The 26,966-nt window shown below is 45.0% G+C and overlaps 1 protein-coding gene across 4 annotated transcripts in view; it reads left to right on the top strand.

Moving 5' to 3' along the window:
• NTRK3 (neurotrophic receptor tyrosine kinase 3) overlaps nucleotides 1-26,966 on the top strand; it is a 388,119-nt gene that overhangs the window by 327,440 nt on the left and 33,713 nt on the right. For all 4 annotated transcript variants that reach the window (XM_073801379.1, XM_073801378.1, XM_073801380.1 and 1 more), the window contains 2 exons: nucleotides 1,686-1,858; nucleotides 4,874-5,117. In XM_073801379.1, the coding sequence (XP_073657480.1) occupies nucleotides 1,686-1,858; nucleotides 4,874-5,117 (417 nt within the window). The remainder of the gene's footprint in view (nucleotides 1-1,685; nucleotides 1,859-4,873; nucleotides 5,118-26,966) is intronic.

The following is a 26,966-nucleotide window of genomic DNA, read 5'->3' as shown; positions in this document are numbered from 1 at the left end:
ACATTCACATTCCTGCAGCGCTGTAAGCCCAAGGCAGCCCCGTGGATTTCAGCTAGTGGGGATTGCAGTGGCAAGAGGAAGATCTCTGGTTCGGGAGGCTTCTCAAGAGTAGCATAATTGACAGGGGAGCCTAGTCTGCCTAAATAACCAGAAAAGGCCAGATGCTTGGCAGAGGGAATGCAAACCAATCGCGTCTAGATTTCCACTACCCTGAACATGATGTGTAAACTTCACACCCATTCCTTCATTGCCTCGTGTCTTGTCTTTTGAGGTTACTAAACTCTGTCATTTGAAGCAAGTGGATGTTTGGCTCCATTTGCCTTCTGACCTCATGAGGTGGATGGGGAAGGCTGAAGACATATGTGAGCTCAACTGTGCAGGCTGCTCCTCCTGTAGAAATGACCCTGCCCTTCACAGTTCATCATTCAGCATGGCTGCGTTGGTCATTGCTGGGCTGTATTCAAGGTCCTGTTCAAGGACCCTTGGAGGTGGTCTGGTCTCACCCTCCCCTTCTGGTCTACAAAGTCCACATTCACTGACACCCCTTTTAACCATTGCTCTTCCATTTATCTTCCTGGGTCCCAGGGCAAGTGGCTTGGTCTGGTGCTTCTCCCTCACACCGGGTCTCCCACTCCCACAGGGGCCAAGTTGTGACATTTCTGTGGCCACCAGATGCCCACCCTCCCATCCTACCCTGGGACTTTGTGATACCTTACCAGGTCCTGGTCCTGGGTGGGTCCTAAGCCTTCTGCCCATTAACTGCTGTTCCCACAGCTGTAGTCCCAGTTACACCCCAGTACTTCCTTCAGCCCCCTAAGGGAGGACACAGGTGCCTTCTAGAAGCCAAAGTGTTCATGTTTCTCTGCAAATATACACTTTTTCATAATCTAAAATCAAGAAATAGAAAGCGCAAGGAAACTTAATTACATTGTCAGCCTGATTTCAGATGGGCTGTGAGCATAGGCTAATTTACAAAGATAAAGCATTTGGGGCAGTGGTTCCCCCACTGTTTATTTTAGCTGTGAGACCATTTCTTTGGGGAAATCTTGGGGGCATGGGCCTTTGTCAGGCCTTCTACCTCCCAGCTCCCTCCCTCCGCCATTCACACTGATCTCTGAGGAAGCCTAGGGCTCTGAGATGAACAAAGTTTGAAATAACTGGCTGGCAGATGGCATGGGACCTGGGTGTCAAAAAGTTGGTTTCTGTTTCTACAAGGTTCAAAATGCTGAAGGAAGCAGGAGTCAGGTCTGGCTATTGTGACTTGGCCTCATGATCTTTAAAGGCCGATTAGGATCGTAATTGTTGGGAATCAGCATTGTCTTTATTATGGGCACCAGCTTTCTTCCCAGGAGGGGAACAGACAAACCCCTGCCCTCTAGCTGCTAAAAACCAGTATCCCGGGCTTCCCTGGTGGCGCAGTGGTTGAGAGTCCACCTGCTGATGCAGGGGACACGGGTTCGTGCCCCAGTCCGGGAGGATCCCACATGCCGTGGAGCGGCTGGGCCTGAGAGCCATGGCCGCTGAGCCTGCGCGTCCGGAGCCTGTGCTCCGCAACGGGAGAGGCCACAACAGTGAGAGGCCCGCGTACTGCAAAACAAACAAACAAGCGTACTGCAAAACAACCAAAAAACAAACAAACAAAAAAATAAAATAAAATAAAAACCAGTATCCCGTGTTGTTTCCAGGCCCTGAAGGATCCCACCCTGGCAGCCAGGAAGGATTTCCAGAGGGAAGCTGAACTGCTCACCAACCTGCAGCACGAGCACATTGTCAAGTTCTATGGGGTGTGTGGCGATGGGGACCCCCTCATCATGGTCTTTGAATACATGAAGCACGGAGATCTGAACAAGTTCCTCAGGTAAGCGAGGATGGCCATCCCTGCCCCTAACCCCCACCGAACCCCTGGGGTTCTCTCTGGAGCCAGAAGTCCTATCGCTCCTCTGAACACTTCAGTCTGGAGATTAGAAATGAAAACAACCTTTCATTCTTCTACATTACCTCCTGAGCAGTTGGATATAGGCCTTTGCCCCTGATTTCTAGGGGGGGATGTTGAGGATGCTATGAAAAGGAACCTGTACTCTTCTTCCTGATTCTAAGGTAGACTAAGAAGAAGGGCAGGGTGTGAAATGGGTCCAGGGAGGGAGATCAGAGGACCTGCCAGCCTGTAACTTCCAACTTTAAGGTTCTAGGGCCAGCCCTTCCCCTGATGCCGTGAATAGCTTTCTGACTTTGTGCCTTATGTTCTCACTAGCAAAGTGAGGCTAGCACCTTCCACACCTCCTGAAAACCTTTTTGTCAGAGACCTTTTGATGATGAATAAAAAGGTACAAGGTTACAAACTCACTGGGAGACAGAGATGGTTGAATTCAAGGGCAGATTTTCCCCCAGATAAATTTAGAACTGGGCTATCCAGTATAGTAACCATATATGGCTATTTAAATTTAAATTTACAATAACTAAATTTAAATAAGATTTAAAAATTCCTCTGTCTCACTAGCCACACTTCAATTACTCGATAGCCACATGTGGCTAGTGGCTACCATATTGGACAGTGCAGTATAGAACATTTCCATTAATAGAAAGTCCCGTTGGCTAGCACTGTTCTAGAAGGATTGGATTTTTTGTAAGAAGGGTTTCCACAAGCCTGGAGCAGGATCATCTGGATTTTGAGGGGCTCCTGATGGAACTTTTAAGAGACTGAGACCCCAAGCAGATGTTCTGGATGGAGTTACAGTGGGGTTTGGGGAGATGTGAAATCTACCTTCCCCAAAGAAGATAGCATCTCACTGACACAGCAGAGTTAGCACTTCTCTGCCTCTCATACCTGTTACCTCCAAGTAGTGCCCAGATGTGGAAGAAGCAGGCATGTGTGAGCGTCTGTGGAATCCAGGGTCCCAGGAAGCACATTGAACACTCGGGCCCTGGACGCTTTTAGGGTGTGGTTCCACTGCTGAGAATGAGATTTCCAGAGCTCAGATGTGGGTTATGGCGAACTCTAGCACACTCCCCAAACCTTGATGAGCATCTCCTTGAAGTGGGACATTCAACTGAGTGCTGTGGTGTTTTGAGGAGGGAATGGAAAGAGTTGGTAGCAGGTTTCCAAAATTGGCCCTAGAGGAATTGGAAGGTATCTGTAGGCTTTTCTAAACTTCCTGAACTTGGTTTCACAGTGAAACTTACTCCTTTCCTGAAGAATTGAGTCCTTAACATAAGACAGACTTGGGTTCATATGTCTTAGTGTGTAACCTGGAGCAAGTTATTAACCCCTAATTCTCTCTCCTAGAAAATGAGACTATTCATAACTGCTTCACATGTTTGTTGTTATGAGTATTCAATGACTATATTTGTATAAGGCCTGGACAAGTTTCCCATGTAGCTAGGTGTTCAGTCAATGGTAGCTACGATTAAAAGTATTACAATTATTATTTTATCAGAACTGTGAACCATGGTAGTTTCTAATACAGGCAGCATCCTTTCTCAGGACTTAGGATCTTCTTCTTCCTGTGCTTCCATTTCCCTGAAGTCAGAGGGACATGGTCCATTTTCCATCAAGCCTTCCCCATAGATTCAGTGGTGCCTTCAGCCCCAAGTACCACCAGCAAGGCTAAAGAGAGGTCCCGAGTGCCACTCCGTACCACTGTCATGCCCGCTCTAAGGGACAGGAAGAAAAAGAAAAAGAGAGAAGAAGGCCCTTCCTGCTCTTGCATCTCCCAGTGGGTGTGTTTTAGGGGCAGGCTGCAGTGCACTCTCCTGGTAAGTGGGAATGTGGCTTGCCTGCTGATCCCTCTTCCTTGTGAGCTGATGTAGTAGTTCTCCTTTGGAAGCATGAGGTAGGCAGAGCCCACAGGAGATAATAAAATGAACGTGTTATATTTACGGTACCTTTCAGTGGTAACCGGAGAAGCAGTAAAACAGGCTGAGGTCTCATTGTACACCAGGGCTCCTTGGCTCACAACTACATAAATAAGGGCCCTGGGTGTGGTTAGAGCTGACTGGGCTCTTTAGAGAAAAGAGTGAACACTAAAAGTGACTGATATGACAGGGCAAGTTGCTAGGATAACAAATCTGGCCCATGATTTGGGATGGAGCAGGTGCTGTGGCTCCCCAGGTCTCTGCCTCAGGGTCACAGGGTCTCTTCATCCCATCTTGCCATTAATAGAAGTTATCCAATCCTATACAGTGTGGTGGAGAGGTCAGGAGGTAGACTGAAGAGCGTTGCTACCCGAAATGTGGACTGTATCAGCCCTGGAAGCATCGGCCCTGGGAAATGCAAATGAATGAGCTCTGCCTAGCCAATCAGAATCGTAGGGGCCCAGGAATTGTATTTAACAAGCCCTCTGGAAGCTTAAAGTTTAAAACTCTCTTCCAGAGCCACATGTCACCCATGTGGCCACTGTGGGACCTCTGTGACTTTGACCAAGTGATCTGATCATTTCGTGCCTCAGTTTCCTTCTCTTCAAAATTGGGGTGGGAAGATTGAGTGAATTAATATATAATATTTAAGATACTTAGAGCAGAGTGTGGAACATAGTAAGGGCTGTGTAAGAGTTAATTGTTTTATTAATTGTTCTGTAGTAGACATCAAGAACCTGGGAAGCCCCTGGATAACCATAACATATTCAAGAGTAGGTTCATTCCCTGATTCGTTAAAGCATGTCTGCTGTCATCTTAGTTGGGAATCTGGTTGTGGAGTTTGACCATATCCATACTCACAGAGTATAATTTTGGGTAGATAGAAATAGTCCATAAGTAGACTGAGAAGAGATCTCATTCATTTCTGTGGTGCATTCCAGAGAACAGGAACTCAAGAAGACATTTCCCCTTGATCTCCTTAATTCTCTCTGCCCCCTCTCTTCTCCCACTAACCCCACAGGGCCCATGGGCCAGATGCAATGATCCTTGTGGACGGGCAGCCACGCCAGGCAAAAGGAGAGCTGGGGCTCTCTCAAATGCTCCACATTGCCAGTCAGATTGCCTCTGGCATGGTGTACCTGGCCTCCCAGCATTTCGTGCACCGGGACCTGGCCACCAGGAACTGCCTGGTTGGAGCTAACCTGCTGGTGAAGATCGGAGACTTTGGCATGTCCAGAGACGTCTACAGCACTGATTACTACAGGGTAAGGTGGCTTCTCCAGATGCAGCAATCCGTGGCAGAGCTAGTGCCTTCTCACATGTCTTTGTCATTGTCCATTAACCCTGTTACTCCGGAGCACACATATACACATCTGTGCCCAGATATACATCTGATGCTTATCCTTTGGCCACTCCTGCATCTCAACATACCTGTTAATTATTCTCTGGATAGCTCACTCCTCCCTTCCACCTGGATAGGGATACTTGACTGTATCCTTACATTGCAATGACATAATGCACTGTGTTCTTACTTCCATCAATACTCATTCTTCATGCAAACAGATACATACACACACACACATATATATCCCCAAATGCTCACGTGGACAAGCTCAACTTGGTGCTACATTTTAACATCTTTCAACTGAGTTCCGTATCCAGCCTCACCCACGACACATTTTATTCTTTAACATCATTTGGTGAGCTTATAGGCTTGTTTTCAAAGGTAGATCTTGATAAGAAGTCAGAACCCAACATAAAGTAGCAAAAATGGTTAACGTATTGCTGAGCAGAATTATCCAAATGGCATAGGAAAGATGAGGGAAGGAAGCAGGTTCTCATTGCCAACTTTGGAGAGAGGTACAGGTGGGCCTTAGGAAAAGATTTTTGATTGTGAGAGGAGATATCACGTTCAATTTTACCTCTATAAAAGTAGCTACTTTATATTAATAGGTGTCTTATTTTGCTCCCCTTTGTATTTGGGAATCATCTTCCCACGGATCAGTGAGTGGTTCTGACAATGTTATTATTGCCAGGGAAAGGACGGGTGGGCATGAGTGGCATTTATTCCCAAAGGAGAAATATGGGTGCAACCTGTATACAGAGATAGGATAACTTCTGCAAGTTGATTGGGAGGCAGATGCCTCAAATATATGGAAGATTTACTTTGGGGTCTTTGAATGGGTAAGGAGTTTGGATGGTGTATAAGGAGAGGGTGGGGCAATGTTTTGGAGGTTGAGAGGCATGGCAGCCATTTCCCTCATCTTCTTTGTACAGAATGAATGATCATATTGTGAATCAAAGGACCTAGATATATGTCTTTTTGGCCTGAGCACGGTGGGTCAGGAGGCTGTGGGTTTGGGGTTGGCATCTGTTAATCAATTCTGTCTGGATGCTCTCGATGGCTTTGCCTAAACGACATTGCCCAGACGTTATAAGGGATCACTCAAGACACTTTATTTTAGCCATAACCTGGAGAAAAATGGAATATTTGAGAAATTCCTTTTGTGGCTAAAAATGGACGAGTTCATGGTACGGCCAAAAGATGGCAGATGGTAGACCATCATGAGAATATGAAGCAAAGTAGACCAAACAGTAGCGAAGGTAGAAAGTCTGCAGAAAACTGGGCAGTTTCTCTAGCTACCTGCCCAGTCCAACATCCCTAGATATGGAAAAAGGAGCATGATGTAGCAGTAGGCACAGACTGATGGGCAGGGCAGACCTGCCAGGAAATATCAAAGTGGAGTCTTTCTTTTGCATCTAGACCAATTTTTTTTTCCAGTCATTTCCAAGAGAGGCATCGGTGTGGTCACTAAGGGCCCATGGGTCATAGATTTCTTGAGTCCAGCTGGAACTGGCACCGTTTAATTGCTTCTGCACTTTGCATAATGGGGTTTGCTGGCCTGTCTGGCTGAGCTCAGATTTACGTTGGTGTTGATAAAAGCAAGGGATGGATCATTGTTTTTCTGTGTGAGGCAGATGTTTGATTATACCAATCTGGTCTCCACTGGCTTTACCAGGGTGTTGGGAAACAATATCTGACCAGAATGTGTGCAAACTCAACTTTAAGCTTGCTTCAAGGAATGCAACTGATACTTCTTGATTTTGATTTAAAAGAGAGAAGAAAAAAAAGATTACATCTCCAAATGATCCTGCTGTGCCCTGACTTGAACAGTTGTGAACTGTTGCTCTTTATACCTGGGAGAGCTACAAGGAGTAAATCCATCTTGTTTCTGTGGGCTCCAGGGCAGATTGGAATTCAAGGATGGGAGAGTGAGGTGGGAAAATGTTCACATACCAGGTATCCACAGTTCCCTTTTCATGAGTTCTAAGCCAGGTATAAGCAGAGGCCAGCTGGCCTGAAAATGTGTGTCTTTGGTCCCAAGGAAGTATAAAATTAAAAAAAGGATAGCTGGGGCTTCCCTGGCAGTCCAGTGGTTAAGACTCTGCCTTCCAATGCAGGCAGCGTGGGTTCGATCCCTGGTTGGGGAACTAAGATCCTACATGCCATGGGGTGTAGCCAAAAACTTAAAAACAAAAACAGATAGCTGTTGCAGTAAAAACACAATGCACCATCAGAGAACTGCATATCCACTCATGGTGGGTAGATATTATACTCTGCATATTCAAAGAGCAGCTTGTGTCATATCTTCATGTTCAGTACAGGTGCCCACAAGGTCGTCATGTGTACACAGTCCCACCACCTCCCTCACCTTCTGTAAAACAAAAGGCAGAAGTAGACTTGCCTGAGGTCATATCAGTAATAAACTGTGAAGTCTTATTATCCGTATTGGAGGACATCAAGGTGACAAGGGAGTTCTGTATTTGGGCCCAATGTTACCTATGTTCACATCCTAACACTGCCGTTAACAGCCATGGAACCTCAATGTGCTTTCCTAAAACCTCTATTTAATTTCCCCGTTTTTCAAATGAGGACAAACATGGTCTCTCAATCAGGTTATTTTTGATGTTAAGCAAGTTGATCTGTGTAAAGAGCCTGGAATACGCTACTTACAGGATAAACTGTTGTTTATTTTCCTTAGTCCCCTTCACACCCAAGGCAGGAGAACCTCAGGGATAATCTTATTTCCACATGTAGTTCTCGGGTCAGAGAGAAGGACCTCATGACCACTGGAAAATAAACTGGGATCGTGTAGCTGCCCCAAAGGAGCAGAGCCTTTATGTTGACCACCTCTGGAAAATTTCCTTCCCAAGGTTTCAACTTAAATAGAAATACTGGGTCATCAGTACTTGCCTGTTCTTCTGGTCTGTGTTTATATGGTCTTGCTCATGAATCTTAGAGCTAAGTCCATGTTCAGGTGATTTATGAAAGATTTTTTTTGTTTGGTACACCGGCTGAGACTCTGGGGGAATACAGTGATTTATTAGATAGCAAGAACGCTGAAGGATTCTCTCTGCAAGCTGACACCCGGGACAGGTTTGCACCTCTCAGCTACCATACGTTACTGAAATCTGTTGGGCCTAGGAGTTTGCTGATTTCTGGTACCTAACACAGCTAAATGCAGATAATTCAGGCGTGTGTGTGTGTGTGTGTGTGTGTGTGTGTGTGTGTGTGCGCGCGCGTGCGCACATGCGCTCATCTGCCCAGTGTAGATTCCAGGGTGTGTATAGGAGGGCAGAGGGGGAGGTGGAGATAAACTCCTCCTTCTATTCTTTCCTTTTTAATTTTTTAAAACAAAGAGCTGCCATCTGGCTCATGCACAGGTGGTATGAAAATGATGTACAAAGGTGAACTGCTTAATTTCCTGTTACATATTTACAGAGAGAAAACAAACATCTCTGCACCAGAGTGAGTGCCAGAGCGATTTGTTCTCGCTTCTTAAGACTATGCCCCATGACAGATCCCTTTTCCTTGTGTGGGTCACTGACTCATACACTTCTGAGACTGCCTTTAACCTGGCTTTGACAAGGGTGGGGTTTTGGTACCATTATATCTTTCTCAGAATATCAGACAACACTAAGAGTTTAGGGCTCAAATCTGGAATTAAAGAAAGTCCTGAAGAAGACGAGGTTGGAATTCCAGAATAGAAATGTTTTCAGATGTTTTGATTTGGAGGGGAGGTGGTATGCTGATACAGGAAGAATGGGGGTGTAAGAGATTGGTGCTCTGATCCTACTGATACAGAGGGCCAGGGGTGCACCTTCCTGTTCACTCTGCTGTCCTCCGTGCCCGGCACAGGACCTAGAACTTGGCAAACACCCAATAAACATATGAACAAATGCATGAAAGAATGAATGAAGTCAGAATGGGAATTCAGAGTTAGGCAGGAAGTGGATTAGGCCAGACCAAGAGGAGCCTGAATAGGCATCACTTTTGTGTAAGGGCTTCCATGCCCTGCAGGGCCAAGCATCGGGATCCCTTCAATAGGCTCCCCAGTTAAGATCTAGGGCAGATCTTATGTGTTCCAGCTACACCTAATAGTGACAGAGGTGACAACCAGAATGGTAGCAGCAGAGAATCAGTGGATGAATAACTCTGCTCTGGAATCCCGCCTGATTCTCCTGTGTCCTGGGGCTCCCTGCTTGACCATGTAAGCCCTCACACCAAAACCAGCTGAAGGAGGCATGCTCATTTTACACTGATTGTGGAGCTTTGCACTTTCTCACCAGCCTCTTAGTGCTCTACTGGGAAAGGAAGAGGGTCTTCTGAAATCTTCCAGGTCAGCTATTATTGGCCTCCGTTTTATAGTTAAGCCTTGGAGAGGGTTGGTGATGTGTTCAAGACCTTGAGATTCTCCAGCAGCAAGTCAGTGTTAGAGCCTTTATACAGCCTTAGGATGAGTGATCCACTTTGTACATTTGCTAAACTCGTCCATGCTGGTTTATTTCCCCTTGTGCCAAATACCCTAGCCATTGAGAAGATCCATGTGCTGGGGACAGGATTCAATACAATTCCCTGACTATGTGCAAGGATGAAAAGAATGTGATCTGTATTCCCAAGGAAATGAAATTTTCATAGGGAATATAAAACAGGATGAAAATTTGTAATTCCACCATAACACAATAGGGTTACCAATTTCAAAAGCCCATGTAATTAGACGGATGATTTGGGTCTTGAGGCAGTCAGTGGGTTGAATTTTAGGAGGAATAAAAATAGTTTTGAAATAGGCAAACCAGGAGAGTGATGTGGAACAGTGTGTCACTCAACCAGCCAAACCTGAAGGTACATGAAAGATGCATGGAAGGATGTTTGTAAAGGAAGGATGGGACCACTATGGCAGCTCTTGAAAGGCCAGCTAGCTGTTCTGACGTGGGTAACTGAAGGACAGTCATGGGAAGTTTGTCATCTGTTTTAGTGTAAATGAGGCTCTGTGAGGACCAGTCATCAGGCAGTGGCATGTAGGAGAGACGGCTGGGACCCGAGGCCACTAAAGCCATGGCAATGGTCCAGGGAAGAGACAATAAGGCTGTTTGCTGTGGGGTTAGCAGTGGAGTGTGGAAGAGAAGCCATCGGAATTAGTGGGGCTGGGAAAGGTGAACTCGAGGCTAGGGCCTGGGAACTCAAAGCCTCTATCCGTTTTGTACTGTAAGCTTGAAAAAGAATAACAGTGAAATGGAGGGTCGGGATGGATTTTTTACAAATGCATATTTTAGGCCACCTAGTCCATTCTGCATCCCTAGAGTGTTAAAAACAGATGAACAAATGCCAAATCATTCAATTTTAAAGAAACATGAAGCTGGAAGGAGCCTTAAATGTCATCTATTTCACCCCTGTGGCCCCAGACAGAACAACTTCAGAATCATTCCCGACAGATAGTTTGCTTGCTCTATTCCGGTGCATCTCCTGGGATTCCACTGGCTCCCCCTTATTCCTTCCAGCTGTGGCAAAGGGAAGCTATCATTAATGAGAGATTTATCTATATTTTTCTTTCTAATTCGTAACACCCTTTAGAAGTGGGAAGTTCTCAGTTATGTCTAGCCAGAATTTTACCTGCTGCAAAATAAGTCTATATTTTCCTATATCCTTAGAGGAGATAAACACAGTTTATATTATAAAACAGACATTATAACACTCGGGAAAACGTGAAGATGCTCAGCGAGACCAAAATAGGTAGTTGGTTGTGTTTTATTTGCTGGAGGGGAATCAATGGGATATAAATATCTCCCTCCCTTGACATGCCAAAAACATTATATCCTCTTTCTGAGAGCAGTTTCCAGGGGTCTCCTGAATTTGGTTTCACTTCCCTGTAATATTGAAATCTAGTTGTTTCCTTTTGTCAGTGACAGTGGTGCAGGCATGGGATAGATGCTATCATAGTCAGCCTGATCTCCATGGGGACAGATATTGCGGAAAAATAAGGACAGGCAGAATCCTCATCAGAAAGTTTCAAGAACATGAGGCATGTTTATACTGGAACCCAACCTCAAGAAAGGAGAGGAGAAGGCAGCAGGGTGTTGATTCACTTTATCCTTCTCTGCTCCTGTGGACGGTGGGGATAGCAGCCTCTTTATAACTTGACAGTGGCGAGTATTATAACAGACCCAGTTTGGAGTCCTCAAGTATAAAGGGTTTTTTTTTTTTTTTAATGACAAACTGAGTATATAACATATAAAAATACATAAATTTCCATACAAATATCTTCTCTACCAGCTGTAATTAAGATATTTGTATGTGGACTTCCCTGGTGGCGCAGTGGTTGAGAGTCCGCCTGCCAATGCAGGGGACACGGGTTCGTGCCCCAGTCTGGGAAGATCCCACATGCCGCAGAGCGGCTGGGCCCGTGAGCCATGGCTGCTGAGCCTGCGCGTCTGGAGCCTGTGCTCCTTCCGCAACGGGAGAGGCCATGGCAGTGAGAGGCCCGCGTACCGCAAAACACACACACACACACACACACACACACACACACACACACAGACAGAAAAAGATATTTGCATGTAAAGAGAACAGTATGTTCCCTTGACTTCCTCCTAGTAGGGGACTGTATTTCTCTCCTAATCCTCAAAGCCCAGGACTTTGTGATCTGAGTCTAAACAGGAGGAGAGGGAGGAGGACTGGGTCAACATAGTGTTTGATATTCAGAATTTTAAACAGAGTTTTTACTCCCGGTTGTTTATTTTTTAAGTTTAGCCCATCCCACAGGACAAAGCTGAGGTGGGGATGGGAAGAACCCAGGAGAAAATGGGCAAAGTACCCGCTAATTCTGGAGTCCAGCAGAGAGATATTCCTTTGAATCCTGAGCTTCTGCTTATGAGCTATGTGACCTCAGGAAATTTTCTTAAATTCTCTAAGCCTTAGATCCTCATCTCAGAAAAAAAAAATGAGAACAATTTCTTCTTTTGTGTGGGTTAAATAAGATAATGTATGCAAATTGCCTGGTACCTATTAGGCACTCAATAGATGGTAGTTATTATTCTATGTAAATGAATAAGGTAGAAATTATATACAGATCTTCCTTGACTTACGATAGGGTTACTTCCTGATAAACCCATTGTAACTTGAAAATATCCTAAGTCAAAGAGGCATTTAATACACCTAAGCTACTGACCATCAGGGCCTAGCCTCACCTACCCTAAACGTGCTCAGAACACTTATATTAGCCTACACTTGGACAAAATCATCGAACACAAAGTGTATTTTATAATAAAGTATTGAACGTTTCATGTAATTTATTGACTACTGTACTGAAAGTGAAAAATAGAAGGGTCGTATTGATATAGAATAGTTGTAAGTGTGTGGGTTGTGATCTCATGGCTGACCGGCAGCTGAGGCTCATTGCTGCTGCCCAACATCACGTCAGAGTATCCTGCTGCATTATCGCTAGCCCAGGAAAAGATCAAAATTCAAAATTCGATGTACTATTTCTACCTAATGCATATCACTTTCACGCTACGCTGAAGTTGAACTATCATAAGTTGGGGACCATCTGTATAAGAAATTTTAAATAATTTAAAGTTACTTACAAGCCAAGGTATTTCCTATTATGGTCTTTGGTGCCAGATCCTAACATTGAAGGGGAGAAGAGCCTACTTAAGAGAACTCAGGGAGATAAAAACAAAGCCACTCACTCTTCCGGGACGGATGTAGACTACTGGAGTTGGTCTGTTGGAAGCCCAGGAGGAAAAAGAAAGCACTTCTAGTTGGTCAGAGGAAGAATTTTCCCATTTCAGACCTGGCAGCTCCAAGAAGAAGCTAACTTTTCATAACCATAACCATGAATTCTGTGGTAGACAAAGACCTTCAGAACTAGGGCTCATTCTCCAGGCCAGGCCTCCTAAGTGTGTGATGCCCCTTATTACCCTAGAGGAAGATGTTAGGGTCATGTGCCCTAGAGCCTTGGGGATAGAGACAAGGCTGGTTAAAGCCCAGTCCTCCCTCCTTTTTGTCTCTTATTATATGCAACTTGATGGCCACTGCTCATTCCTGTGCATAACATGAGATAATGGATATTCAAGAGCTTTGTGAACTGTTGGCTTGGGTGCTGCTGATTTTATCACCACTGCCACCACCACCATTACCACCATCACCAGCAGTATAGTCTGCTTAGTAGATGATCATGTGCACTCTGGAAAAAAGTTCATCATCATCCCAAACTTGATTGGCAGTGGTTGTCAGTAGGCCATCTCTTCCACTCTGCCAATCACCATGACAACCTCTCTTCCACTGAGTCATGCTCTCCAGCCTCTGTAGCCAGGATGGAACTTTGAGTTGTGGCCCAGTTTGTTCTTGAAGTTGATCATTTTCTTACTCAATGGGTCAATCCCCAACTTCCTGATCTTTGTATTTATTTAGTTAGTCATGTCCTTGAGTCATTTGGGTACATGCATGTCCTGTAGCCCTCTACAGCATAAATTCCCTTAAAGGCAAAGGAACCCACTCCATTTTTATCACAGTGATGTTTCACACAAAAAGCGCTTAATAAAAGTGCTTAATTAAAAAATATATTACCCTATGCCAAGTGTTTGTGATGGGTAAGGAATAACGGCCATTATTCCTTAACGGTCCTGTAATGGTCCCCACTTGCCAGGTACCAATAGTCAGTATGTGGGGATTCTGGGTAGGTATATCTGTAAAATGCAGTGGTGTCACCTAAGAAAAAGCCAACAGGATCTGACTCCCTACCATAGGCCCAAACATCTGCTTATCAGTGAAAAGGCCTGAGAGAATGTCTCACAATAATTAAAACACCCATGAGACTGCAGTTAGCACCAGGAGGACAATTTATTAATGTGCACAGGGGACCAGATTATTGAAAGGCTGTGTGATCAAAGCATTCACTCCCAGTAAGCCAGCCTGTGTGGGGAGCCAGACCACATTGAGAAGGTTACATGAGGAAGAAGCCAGAGCAAGGGAGTCAGATGAATCAAATGGTCAGTGTCATCTAGCTAAGAAATTCTGATATATCCCTATTGATCTGATAGCAAGGACTTCTTGGCTTCCTAGTCTTCTGCTTAAATCCTCCTCTCTCCCCTTACTGAAGCCACCCAATTGGACTGTCCTCCTACATCCATTAACCTCTTTTGTTCCTAAGCCAGTTGTGAGAGCCCTTGATAAATGCCATGAAATTTGGGTAAGCGATCTACACTGGCAAACTCATGAAATCCTGGCTAGAAATCAACTTGGAGGTCATCTTGTTGAACCCACTTATTTGAGAGATGGAGACACTGAACTCCAGAGAAAGAGCAGGTGTTTCTCAAGCTCATGCATCTATTTGGTGGTAGAGTTAAAATAAGAACGTTGGTCTCCCATCTCACAGGTCCAATGCTTCTCTTTGGTCATCATCAAAGGACTTTGAGGTCAACCAGGCTATTGTTATTATTCCTACTTACAGACCAGTAAACCGAGGCTCAGAGAGATTAGTTGGTGTTCCTCAGATTGCACAAAAAAGTTGGGCAGGGCAGAGATGGTTTCCGTATTCTGATTCCTAAGTAAGGTTTTCTAAAGAATGTAAGGCCATTTGTGAATAGACATTTTAAATGGTCTAACAGTATAGTACTGTCTCCATAAAGTTAGGTAGAGTTTAAAGTTAGAAGTGGCAGAGTAATTTAAGGAACTATTATGCTTATGCCAGGAACTGTGTCAAATATGTATTTTTGTAATGCTATGAAATATTAGGCCAGATTCACCCTCTCCATATCAACAGATTCACACATCTGCATTCTTTCTCACTTCCCTCACACCTCACCATCTGTCACCTGCCCTGTTTCTAGCCCACCTCTTGCTGTGACTGTTTGTCTCACTCTATCTTGAAGTCTTTCTTTCTGTCTTCTATGATCTCTTTTACTTTAAAGAAAACTCTTCAGTTGACCTTTCTGCCACCTCCAACTTTCATTTGTCTCCTCAACTGCTCTAATAGGCTGTGTTCATCTTCTGTCTTAATTTTTAAGCTTCTGATCTTACCCCTTCCTTGACTCTGCATCTTGGGGTTCACTAATTATTTCACCACGGCCAAATTCAGATTTCTTTCCTCTAAAGAGTCTAATCCTTTTTTGAACTAACTGTTGAATGACATTATCAATAACTGCCCCATTCTTTCTCCCGCCCCTCCACTCCCCCACTGCTTAACATCCTTGTTCAATGCCTTAATGATGCTCTATGATCTACTCCCCTTTATAGCCATTCTTTACCTCTTCCACTGGTTTCTCTCCTTCCCATTGGAAGTTCTAGTGCCACCATTTTAGACATCTACTTTGGAAAGCTCACACACTCACATGGTTATAACCCTTTCTTGCTTTTGTGCAGAAGCTGTTTGAATTTACATTTTTAGCTTCTACCTCTTCTCTCTTTGATTGCTTAACCAGTAAGTCTCCCCTGGACAGTTCATTGGTGATTGAAACTTGTCTCGTTGGAGATACTACTCACCGTGGTGACCTCCTACTTCTCAAATAGCCACTCCTCAGCAGTCTGTTGGCATGAACAAAAACTCTTTTGGGAGGTTCCCGGAATAGGAGTCATTTTTGAACTTGTCTGTCCCCCATTTGTACCTAATTCTTCACCAAATCCTGTTACATCTTTCTTCATAGCACCTCAGCATCACTTGTTCTTTGAATGTTGGCAGGAACGATCCTAATTCACACCCTGATCAGACCAACACTTGGATCAGTGTGTGCACCTTCAGTCTCAGAGCCCTCCATCCCATACTTCTCAAACTTTTCATCATTCTGCCTGCTTGTTTAAAGGCTTGGGGAAATATAATTTCTCAAAAATATACATTCCTCACCCTGCACTCTGCCAGTCTCCTTCCTGTCCCCTCCCACAAGAAGCCCCCTGACACCTAGCCAGCCTGTCCCTCATTCCACAACGGCACTTGCTCATTCCCATTGTTTCATAAGGACTTCTGCATCAGTTTGCTAGGGCTGCCATAACAAAGTACCACAAAAGTCTGAGATCAAGATGTTAGCAGGGTTGGTTTCTTCTGAGGCCTCTCTCCCTGACTTGTAGACGGCCGTCTTCTCCCTGTGTCATCACATCATCTTCCCTCTGTACATGTCTGGGTCCAAATGTCCTAGTCTTCTAGGCACCCAAGTCATATTGGATTAGGACCCACCCTGATGACCTCTTTTAACCTTAACTACCTCTTTAAAGACCCTTTCTATACATCTAGTCACATTCTGGGGTACTGGGGATTAATACATAAGAATTTGGTGGGAGGACAGAATTCAGCCCATAACGTCTTCTCTTCCCAACTTCCCATGTGCTCTTTTTCTCATATCCCCCTTTGTTTTTTCTCTCTGTCTGTTCCTCACTGCCATCAAAACCCAGTGATGCCCATTTCGTTGTCCTCACGGGATGGTCTCCTTGGCATCGCCCTATTGGTTTACACACACAGATGTATTGCTTCATGAATGTGCTTCTTTATTTTTTTTCTTTTTTTGCGGTACGTGGGCCTCTCACTGTTGCCGCCTCTTCCGTTGCGGAGCACAGGCTCCAGACGCGCAGGCTCAGCGGCCATGGCTCACGGGCCCAGCCTCTCCGCGGCATGTGGGATCTTCCCAGACCGGGGCACGAACCCACGTCCCCTGCATCGGCAGGCGGACTCTCAACCACTGCGCCACCAGGGAAGCCCTGAATGTGCTTCTTCTTTTTATTTTTTTTGATTCATTCCTGTGCTTCTCTGCCTCTGGTTTGACTGAGAGCAGGGACTGTGTCTCATCTTCTGTCCACAGCTCTTGATTTGGGAGGTGCTTGAAAAATGCTATTGCTAAGGTACCATAAGTTCCTTCTCTAAGGCAGCCTGACACACACACCCTCCTCTGACTTCTCAAGAGGCTTTTTGAGGGGAAACGGTTTTTCCCAAGTGGTAACAGGGAAAATAAATGGTGATTCTATTGACAGCAAGGAGGAAGAGGGCTGAGGCTCTATACAGATGACGTCCTGTTAGCTCACCTCCTTTCTAAATTGGAAAGGCAGGAAAGGGCATCTGGGAGAGAAACGCCTAAAAGTAGTGATAAATTCAGTGATTTTTTGCTGAAGACAAATATTTCCTCAGAAGTTTTGGAGAAGGTGCTATTTCTTGACCTAAAGGGATGAAAATTCTAGGTAAAAATCTACCTCTTTTCAGAGAGTCAGTTGGCTGGAAGGCTCATCTGGTCAGGAGTAGAACCCTTGGAGGGAAACCAGTTGGATCTTGGTGGCTCACAAAGGAAGAAGCTGGTTGTCGTGTACTAGGAGTGGTGTGATGGTGTATCTGCCTAGCCATGGACTCCTGAGTGAGGGCAGTTGGGATGAGTTGATGCAGTTAGCCTTTCTCTCTAGTAACATGGGAGAGGTGTTTGGAAGCTGTGGCCAAGAGAGACAGGCCATTCAGTTAAGGATATACCCACCTCCCTTCTCCTCCTTGCTTTCGTCCTTCCATGCTTCCTTCCTATGCCTTCATCCCTTTCTTCTCTCTTCCCCTGCCCCCCTCTCTCCCCCATTCACTGTCAGGAAGGGCTATGCCAGAAGGGCCCGCTCAGCGTGTCATGGCAGCGGCAGAGGCTAGAAGCATCGGCAGCTTCCACAGTGAGTCTGGATTTCGTTTCTGGGGTCAGGGGGCTGGGCAGTCCACACACAAACTGAGAGCTTGCAGACTTTGGAGAGGAACTTCCATGGGCTGGGGCTGCTCCCCACATCTCCTCCCCTGCCTCCCATCATGGGGACATCGTTTAACATTCATGGAAGTTTCCTGCCAAAGGCTTTGATGTGCTTCGGATGTCTCATGGGCAAGAAGCATGGTGGTGGTGGTGGTGGTGGAGGGGCCGGGGCCATGTTCTGCTAAAATGAGGTGCACATCTGGGAGAGCCGCCGGAGTTCAAATGGCTGCCAGGGATTCTGTCCGGGCCTGCGCGTGTGGTAGAGGCTGGAGGCTCTGCATGGACTGTGGTTTGGCTGCTTTCTTGCGTTTCAGGAAGGGTGCCTTGAGTTTTGAATACACATTGGATGCCTACACTCCCTAAGAGACTCCCTTTAAGGAACTAAGAGTACCACATAGACTTCAGGGTCTGAAAAACTGGAGGTCTCCCCGTTGACTTCAGGTGAAGCTTAGTCTAAGAAATTTGATGTTCAGGATAGCTATTACAGAGCTCCATGCCTGAGTCATATCCCTGAGTATTGAGGGGAAGGTTTTCCCCCTCCCCACTGTAATTTCTACAGTAGTTTCTGGAGTGGAGATGGACATACTGCAGCGTTAGTCAAAGTTCCATCTGTCTTGCCTTGATCATCAGACAGAAGTGGATCGCTTCCTTCCACTTTTTGCCTAGAGGCTGTTTCCTTCTGTTTGGGGAATGGTCCACTTGGGAAAATAGAAACACAAAATTTACCTACCCAACCTTAAAATCTCACACAGACTAGGAAATATGAGTCCTTCTTGCCATCTCGAGATGCTTTCCCACAGGCCAGATGCTGTTTCCAGACACTAACTGGGTGTGTTGTAGTTCATTTTTAAGAGAGAAGCCTCTGGTTTCTATTACATGACATTATCCTGATGTCAGTCTTCTGGGCAGGTGAACGGGGTTGCTTTTACAATTCCATTCATTTCTCTCATGATTTGGTTAAGGAGGTAAATTAAGCATAGCTTCCCAAGTTCTCTCAGGATCCCATTTTTATAGGTATCTCTTCTTGGCACTGTTACCAATAAAGGCATTAACGTTTAGGATTTTTCAATGCTAACAGCTGTGTAGAGCTTGAGTTTATCAGAACATGTTTGCCAGTCTTGTGAGAATTTTGAAAGCAGGACCATTATAAGAGATTAATCACTCTCATGCTTTTAAAACATCATATGCATTTCATTCACATCAAGGTAAAACTCTTGGTTTCAGGAGTTGATGGGCTTAATTAAAGTATCAAATTGGTCAAATTTATGAATTAAGTTCAAAAAATATTTATTATTAATCAACTATGTGTATTTGACTGGCTAAACTTGGATGTCTCAGAGAATGAAAAGAGAAGCTACTAATAATTAAATAGATACCACAGGCATAAACTGGGACCTTCCCTGAGAAATTGGGACATACAGTCACTCTCTTCATGTACTGTGAACTGTTCTAGGTGCTAAGGATACAACTGTGAATAAAACAGACAAAAATCTCTGACCTTAATAAGGAAGATAGAAAATAAAAATAAAGTAAAATATATTTCATGTTAGAGAATAACAGGTCCTTAGAAGAAAAATAAAGCAGAGGAGAGAAAAAGAAATGCTTGGTGATGGTAATGGTGGTGGTGGGTGGGTGTGTGTGTGTGTGTGTGTGTGTGTGTGTGTGTGTGTGTGTGCGCGCACATGTGTGTTTGCAGTTTTAGACGGGGAGGTCAAAGCAGTTGAGTCTCCTGAAGACTGCAGTGTATTTTAGTTTATTTAATTTAGCCAAGGAAGGCTTTAATGGCTTGGCTTAAATTTTTCTGAAACAAGTCAAATCTGGAAATTCTGAATCCAAAGCAAAAGAAACCTCAAAAACTTCAGAATGACCAAAAAAAATTGAGGAGACAGAATCAGGGGTGGCCATGGCATTGGAAGCATACCTTGTCTGTTTGATAGGTTTCATCTCCAACTAACCTCACTGAGAGGGTGTCAGAAAGTGAATGAGGCTGTGGCTTTATCCACTTGGGGAGCATCTTTGTAGAAAATCCCTCAATCTTTGACTTGCCCTGGCCATTCAGGATAGTTCGAGGCTTTTCTTCTTCCATCTGGTGTCCTTGGGGGCAGTAGGGGATGACAACTCACATTTATTGTGCACCTACACCTGTCAGGCACTTTGCTAGGGGCTCTGAGTATGTTTATTTAATTTACACTGTTCTCACGATGAATTTATCAAAGTCTTACTTTATGGATTAGAACACCGACATTTAAACATGGAACTAGAAAATTGTGCAGCCGGGATCTAAACCCAGGTGAAAGTATATCTGAAACCCTGCTTCTATCAGTTAGTCTCAGCATCCATCCATAGATACCAGTTGGCAGGAAGTAGTAGAAAGAAAAGAGAAGTAGGACTCGCTGGATTACCACAAGGTCCTGCGAACTGGCTGACGCGCATGGCTGGATGAGGAGTAGATGTATTGGGGTGATTGTACATGTCTTTGCTGACTGTGCATGACGTACAGCAACTTCTGCTGCTTCTCCTTATGTTGTTGTCCTTGGGAATGGGGATAGGCATGGATCATTCGGGGGGCATGAGAGCTCGTCTTCCCATTGGGGCATCCATCCTAGGCAGAGGTGGAGCTTGACTTCAGTGTGTCCTGGGTTCCTGGGTTTCGTGCACGTTGGAAGGAGGGCGGTGCATGGGTCTCTGTATAGATAATAGGGTTGGGGAGAATGCATGCAGACGTCTGAGACCAGACAAAGGTTTTTCAACAGGGGATTGAGTGAAGAGTTGAGTTTGAAGAGAATCCTAAGTTTCCTGCCTGCCTTTGTGAATGGAACCCACAGACTGACTTCATCCAGTCTTGGGACTGCTATTAACAAGAAGCAGGAAGTCTCTGGACCACATCTTCTTATGGTTACACTTAACGTTGATATCACTCTGTGACCTTGTGTCTATTTGTAATGTACATTTACATACTTCTCAGAAAAAAAATTAAGTAGAATCTTATTTTATGCATAAGGTGGGCTCTTGATAAAGTGGTGTGGTAAGCAAACCACCGTTTATGTGCACCAGAGAGAGCTGCTGTAGCAAAGTGAAGAATTATTTTGGGATCTCCAATAATCCTCTCCCGTTTTCCTTTTACTCTAAAGGAGGATCTTTCCACCTGCAATGCAGTTATTTCCTTGGACTTCTGTAACGTATTTATCCAGAGGTCTCAATCCACGTCAAGGCAATGTCTCTTAGTTTCACAATATGTGTCATATGGATAGAGAGAAGTTATTACTCTGTCATTTACTCAGGATTTTCTTTACCATCACAATGTCAGAATCACTTAAGAATATACTCCAGGCACTTGAATGTCCCTTACTGTGGTATTCCAGCTATTGGATGATGGCTGCCCCGTCAAATCCTGGTTCTTTTCTGCCTATAGCCTGTTATCTAGTTTCCCTCCATCACTTTGAAACTCATGAGCTAAGGAGAAAATCATCATTCATCTTCCTCCATAGGATACTCTTCCCTGACTTGTCTCCGAGTCCCCTCCCTGGCAAAAAGAGGCAAGAAAGCAAACTACATTTTCTTCTAAAATATGAACCCGTTTCAACATCAGTTGACTTCTCTCTTCTGTATCCATGTGCTCTGTGGTGTACCAATTTGGAACAGGAGTAAAGGTTAGAAATGTCTGCTTATCTTTTAAGCTGACAAGGATATTCCTTCTTTCACTGATTACATACTGCCCACCCTGCCAGTCACACATTAAATGTCTTAATTCTAGAAAGGACTTAGTTGCAGCTAGAAAGACAATGCTGGAGTCCTTGACCCAAGTCTGTGAGGGTACATGGTCATAAGTGAGTCCCAGTATGGGAACTCGCTTGGAGACCCAAGGCACACCCTTTACACCAGCATGCTGGGAACCCAAGGATGTATCTCCTCACCCCAATGAACCCAGTTTTTCTAATTAACCTGAAAACACATACCTGTCTCTTTGCACACCCAAGGCACAAAAGGAGAACTCAAGATGAGCTTTTTTCACCCCCTCTCTGCAGGTTAGTGTTTTTCAGCCATCACGGACGGAGGTTGTAGGGTGAATCAAGTTGTGGTGAAGTTGTCTATGAGCTAGAGAGTATTCTAAAACACACTAGGACTTTGACTGAGTCAAAAACCAACATCGTTGAACAGCGTTGAAATTGTGGGATATGATTTTTCACCTTTTTGTTGCTATTCCAAGTCTTGCAACGTAAGAGAGTGAAGACTGGCCTTTTGGGAGGGAGCCTAATACATTGTCCTGTGGGAGGTGCCTCTTAATTACGTGGCGTCTCATGTCCTTAAGTTCAGGGAAATTGGTTGTGTGTTCCCAGGGTCAATCCTTTGGGTTCTCACCTGGAGATTTATCCAGAGATAGGAGCTCTGCCCATTCAATGGTAATTAATCTTTGAACTCCTGGTTCTCTTGGCATTGCTCTCTGATGATCTGAAAATAGATGTCTCAGATCAGAGCAAACCCCCAGAAGAGCATGCTGAGAGTTGCCTGGTATGAGGTGGGGCCCAGGGCTTCACGTGAAAGGGCTCTGGGGAGCCAGAGGGAAGATGACAGAGAAAAGAAGGGAACCGTCTGGTTGTGCCATAATGCCGCTCATTAGCAAAGGTGCCCTAGCATTTTTGATGGGATTCTATACTCCTTGTTCTGGATCTTATCTTCAAAGTTGGTCAAGTCCATTTGCTTCCACAATTCTTTGGGGACAGATGACTTATGAGAAATCCATATGTCTGGAAGGATTGTGACAAGACCTCCTGTCTGGAGATGCTGGTGGAAATAACATAAGTTCCGCTATCTCTTTTGCCTGGGTCTGCTGGACTGGTCCCTACCTCTCTTGAGCATTAGCTAGTTCCTCTGATTTCTGCCACCTCCTCCCATGCTGGCATTTGTGGCTAACCCTAGTGGAAACTAGATGTCTGATGCGACCTGCAGCCAATCGCACTGGTTTTGGGCAGGTGCAGTCATACAAGGAAAGCTTTCAGTTCAGGTGCTGGTCTCAGAGCCACGTGTGTGATGCTTGGTGGTTGGTGAGACCCTGGCATGTGGGTACCAGCACGCAGAGCAGGAAAGAAGAAAAGTGCACTCGGGGTGAGAGAAGGTATATTGCACTTCCATCCTAGCTGGGCAAGCTGGTTTCTATCTGGGCCTCTGGCATCTCTCTGAGTCTTTCTTCTTAGGTTCATTTCTAGAAATCGACATTTTATTCCTAGAAATAAAGATGAACTTGAGAGTTGAATTTTCGACTGTTAGATCAAGATTCTTTTGGCTACAAGTGACAAAAAACTTAATCTATCTTAAGCAAAAAGGCAGTGTATTGTCCCAGTAATCACCAAATCCAGGTTTAGAACTTATTTCTGCAGTGGCTTAATTCTAAGACCCAAATAAGTCACCAGGCTTGACATGTGTTGCTAGCTCTCTCCCTCCTTCCTTCTCCTCTCTACTCAACCTGCCCATCATCCCTCCATCTCTCTGTGCCTTCCTCTTTCTCTGCCTGAAACTATGATCTTAGAGAAAGAGACATTAATGGGAAATAGATTTCCAAACAATCAAGGCTAATGAATTTTGAAAATTACGATGATACATGCTGCAGGAACTGAACAGATTATCTGGGACCTAGTTGATCACTAACAAAGACTTGTATTCATCAGGGAGTCCTTGCCATGGGGAGCCCAGCTGAAATAATCAGCCTCACTTCTACAGGAGTCAGGCCAGGCATCACGCAGAGAAAATCTGCAAAGCAAAGACCAAGGAAGCAAAGCCCGTGACTGACTGCTTTTTCCAGTCCGTCTACGAGGAGGAACATATGATGTTTTCCAGTGTCATTTTTATGAGCATTCTCTGGGCCGATGTTGGCTTCCATCTTCCTTCATTGAATCTGCAGATTTAGATATTTCTGAAGGAAAATCCTCTTTAGCTTTTATGGGTGTTTTTACAGAAATCAAATTCTGGGATTTCTATCATACTTCCCCAAATCTGCCACCTCCAGCCCATCAATTTATAGGCTTGAAAACTTTTTTTACAAGTGAGTCTCCCTTCAACTTGAAAATGCATAAGACCTCTGACTTGGGGGTGCAAAAGAACATTGGTTTTGGAATCAGAATAATTTAGGTGTGAGGCTTGGATCTTTCACTCTTCAGCCTTTTGGACTCACATAAGTTGCTTAACCTTTTCCTCCCTTTCCTTCCCTTCCTTCCTTCATGCAATGCTTTTGATAATAATAATTTCCAGAGCCAAGGCATATTGAGAGGAGTGGATGAAGCAGTGCATTTTGTCTTATTTATCACAGATCCTGGCCCAGTATAAACACTCAGTAAGTTTTTGTTCTGTATCCCTGTTCACTGGGACAAGCCTTCCACCTCTGCCCCAACCTTGAAATAATGAAAGAATCTCTTTCTACCTCTGTTGCAGTGGAGACCAGAGGTTTAAATAAATTAAGATGAGGGCACTATGCTTGAGGATTGCCTACCCCAGACTTAGCCTCGCTCTACCTCCTGGGGACTCACTAAGTGACCCTGAGTAAGATGTTTCATCCCAGTTTCATTAGAGACAAGAAGCCCACTTGCCCTTATCCTCCTTCTGCGCTTTTGGAAACATGAATGTGTACAATAGAGTAGGAATGCCTTTGAAAAAAACCATCCAACTGTGATTACTGGCTTAGCATTTAAGACTTTCTCCTGGGTTCATCCTCGGAGCAGTCTTCCCCCTCCTTTTGACCTTGAGGGAGAAGCCAAGAGGTAGGGCTTGTTTATAAAGGGAGAAGGGGCAGCCCACAGCTGCAGGCCTCAGATGATAGCTTGGGATGCCAGATGCTGTGTGGAGGGAAAGCTCCTCCAGCCCTTTCATCTGAGATTACCCTTGGCTCACACCCTTCACTGCAAAAAGGCACCCTGGGATCCAGTTGTAGAGCAGTGGGCTGTGTGGAACTAGTGGGTCTCAGAACTCTAACCTTCTCCCAGGGCTGGGAGGGGCATCCAGAGGTCATCTAGTCTTTGCTTCACCGAATCACCATGTTTTGGAACTAGATGACCTAAAAGTCAACTAGCCCAATTCTCTTCGCTCACCCTACCAATTTTATAAATGAGGACCCAGGGGCCCAGGGATGAGCCAGGTGGTGTGATGTAAACCTAAGGCAGGGCCCTGGAGCTCCCAAGTTCTGGCCCATTGCTCTTCTTGTCTTTCTTGGAACACACACACACACACACAAACTCTGGAAAGCCAGGCTGCTGAGGCTGCTGTTGTTGGGAAGGACCTTGAGATGAGCTTTTGTTCAGTGCTCCTGGTATATTAATGAAGATAAGAAAATTTTGCTTTGGACAATCTCATGCCGATTTCACATGGAGAAGAAGTGTAGCAATCCTCTGGTCCAATTCTTTCCTTATTGCAGATGTGAACATTAAGATCAAAAGGAAGCACAGGGTGCCAAAGCCGCAGGGCGACACCCTGGTGGAACTAGGGTAAGAACTCAGTTGACCTGAATCTCAATCCAGTGTTCTTTCCACTGGGTTCCACGGCTTCCCTTGGTGTCAGATCTTCCTTCCTGCTGCCTTCCTCCCAAGATGCTGGAGGCCACCCATCACTGGAAGGGGGGTGGCTAGGTTAACTAATACTCTTTCCTGGAATTTCGTAGGGGAAGGGCTAACTAAGAACCTGTGATGCATAAAAATAGTAGTGGTATTAACAAGTTGATTAATCACTTGGCAGTTCGAAGAGTGATTCAGCTGCTATCACCTAACCGCAGGCTTCCCTGAGAACTTAATCCTGTTATTTTTTCTAAGTTGAATCCCCACCTTTACATGAGGATGGAGAATGTTATCCACTGGTTCATGTTTGTGGTCCTGCCAGAGATCCAGCCAGTGATCTGTGAGCTCTGTCCTGTCAGGCACCAAGTGTCCTGCCTTTAGCATTGAAGGGTCTCGTTTCGTGACTCCGAGAAGAATCCCTCTTTCTGTTGGGTGAAGAGGAGCATTCAATTCTCCAGAAAGGTTTGAGTGTGAAAAGTTGTGTATTGTTCACCTTCTTGCCCTAGTTGGAGCTGCTCCAGCAGCTAGTCTGTGGAGGGATTGCAAGTTTAACTCCAGCTCAGGGAAGCTAGATAAGGCAGCCTCTAGCCTAAGGAGGAGGTGCATGTTTTTTATGTCAGGTCCCATGATGCTCTTCCAAATTCCCTTTGCCTGGGACGTAGCCATTGAGGGTAGGCTTCTGCTGTGATATGTATTGTTTACTGAAGTAATTAAAATATGCAAAGTGTTCCCTGTCCCCCATTTTGTGCTTCTTCCCCAGCCACTTCTGGCATTTTTTGTTGGCAGTTAATAAAACAAAAAGGTGGGCCCAAAGGCCCAAGTCTCCCTCAGGTTAGAATGATTAATTTGGAGAGGTTTAGAAGTAGCAGGTTTTACCTCTAGCTACAGCCGTGCCTTTCTGGCTGATGTGTTCTACCTGCACTAAGCACTGTAACTGAGGGATGGCAAATGCTTCACTAAGAGCACAGGGCAAGTGGAGGGAGGCGGGAGAAAGGAGGCAAGGGTTTGTTTGCTTCTTACGGCAGCACAAAACCAAAAAAGACTTCTCTTTCCGGGAAGCCCAACACTGAACGAGCCATACCCAAGGACACCTGAGATTTAGTTCCTAATCCGGCCTCAATCTTTACCATCACCAAATACCCCCGTCTGCCTGCCCCCACAGAAGTTCAAAACCTATCCCCCTATGTTATCTAAATCCTCGCTGTGGAGAACGCTTCTTGCAAATATGTGCTAAGATAGCAATGCTACCAGCACACCCATAGTGCTAATGGGGACCGTTGTGTTGACACTTGCCATGTGCTGGATACTGTGCCAAATGCTTTACGTGGATTATTTTATTTAATCCTCATGGCCATTTTAGGAAGTAAATACCAGTTGATGTTTAACATATGGAGAAACCGAGGCTCAGAGAGGTTAAGTGATTTCTGGAGGTTACATGGCTATGAATTTGCGGCCTTGTGTCTAACGCTGTATCACGATGTTATACTGCCTTTGCTGTGCGATCTGCTTAAGGGTGGGCCACCTTCTGTTCCCATTCTGGGGACCAGT

The sequence above is a fragment of the Tursiops truncatus genome, chromosome 2, assembly GCF_011762595.2.
Source record: "Tursiops truncatus isolate mTurTru1 chromosome 2, mTurTru1.mat.Y, whole genome shotgun sequence".
Taxonomy (NCBI): Eukaryota; Metazoa; Chordata; class Mammalia; order Artiodactyla; family Delphinidae; genus Tursiops; species Tursiops truncatus.
This window is presented reverse-complemented; position numbering and strand designations above follow the sequence as displayed.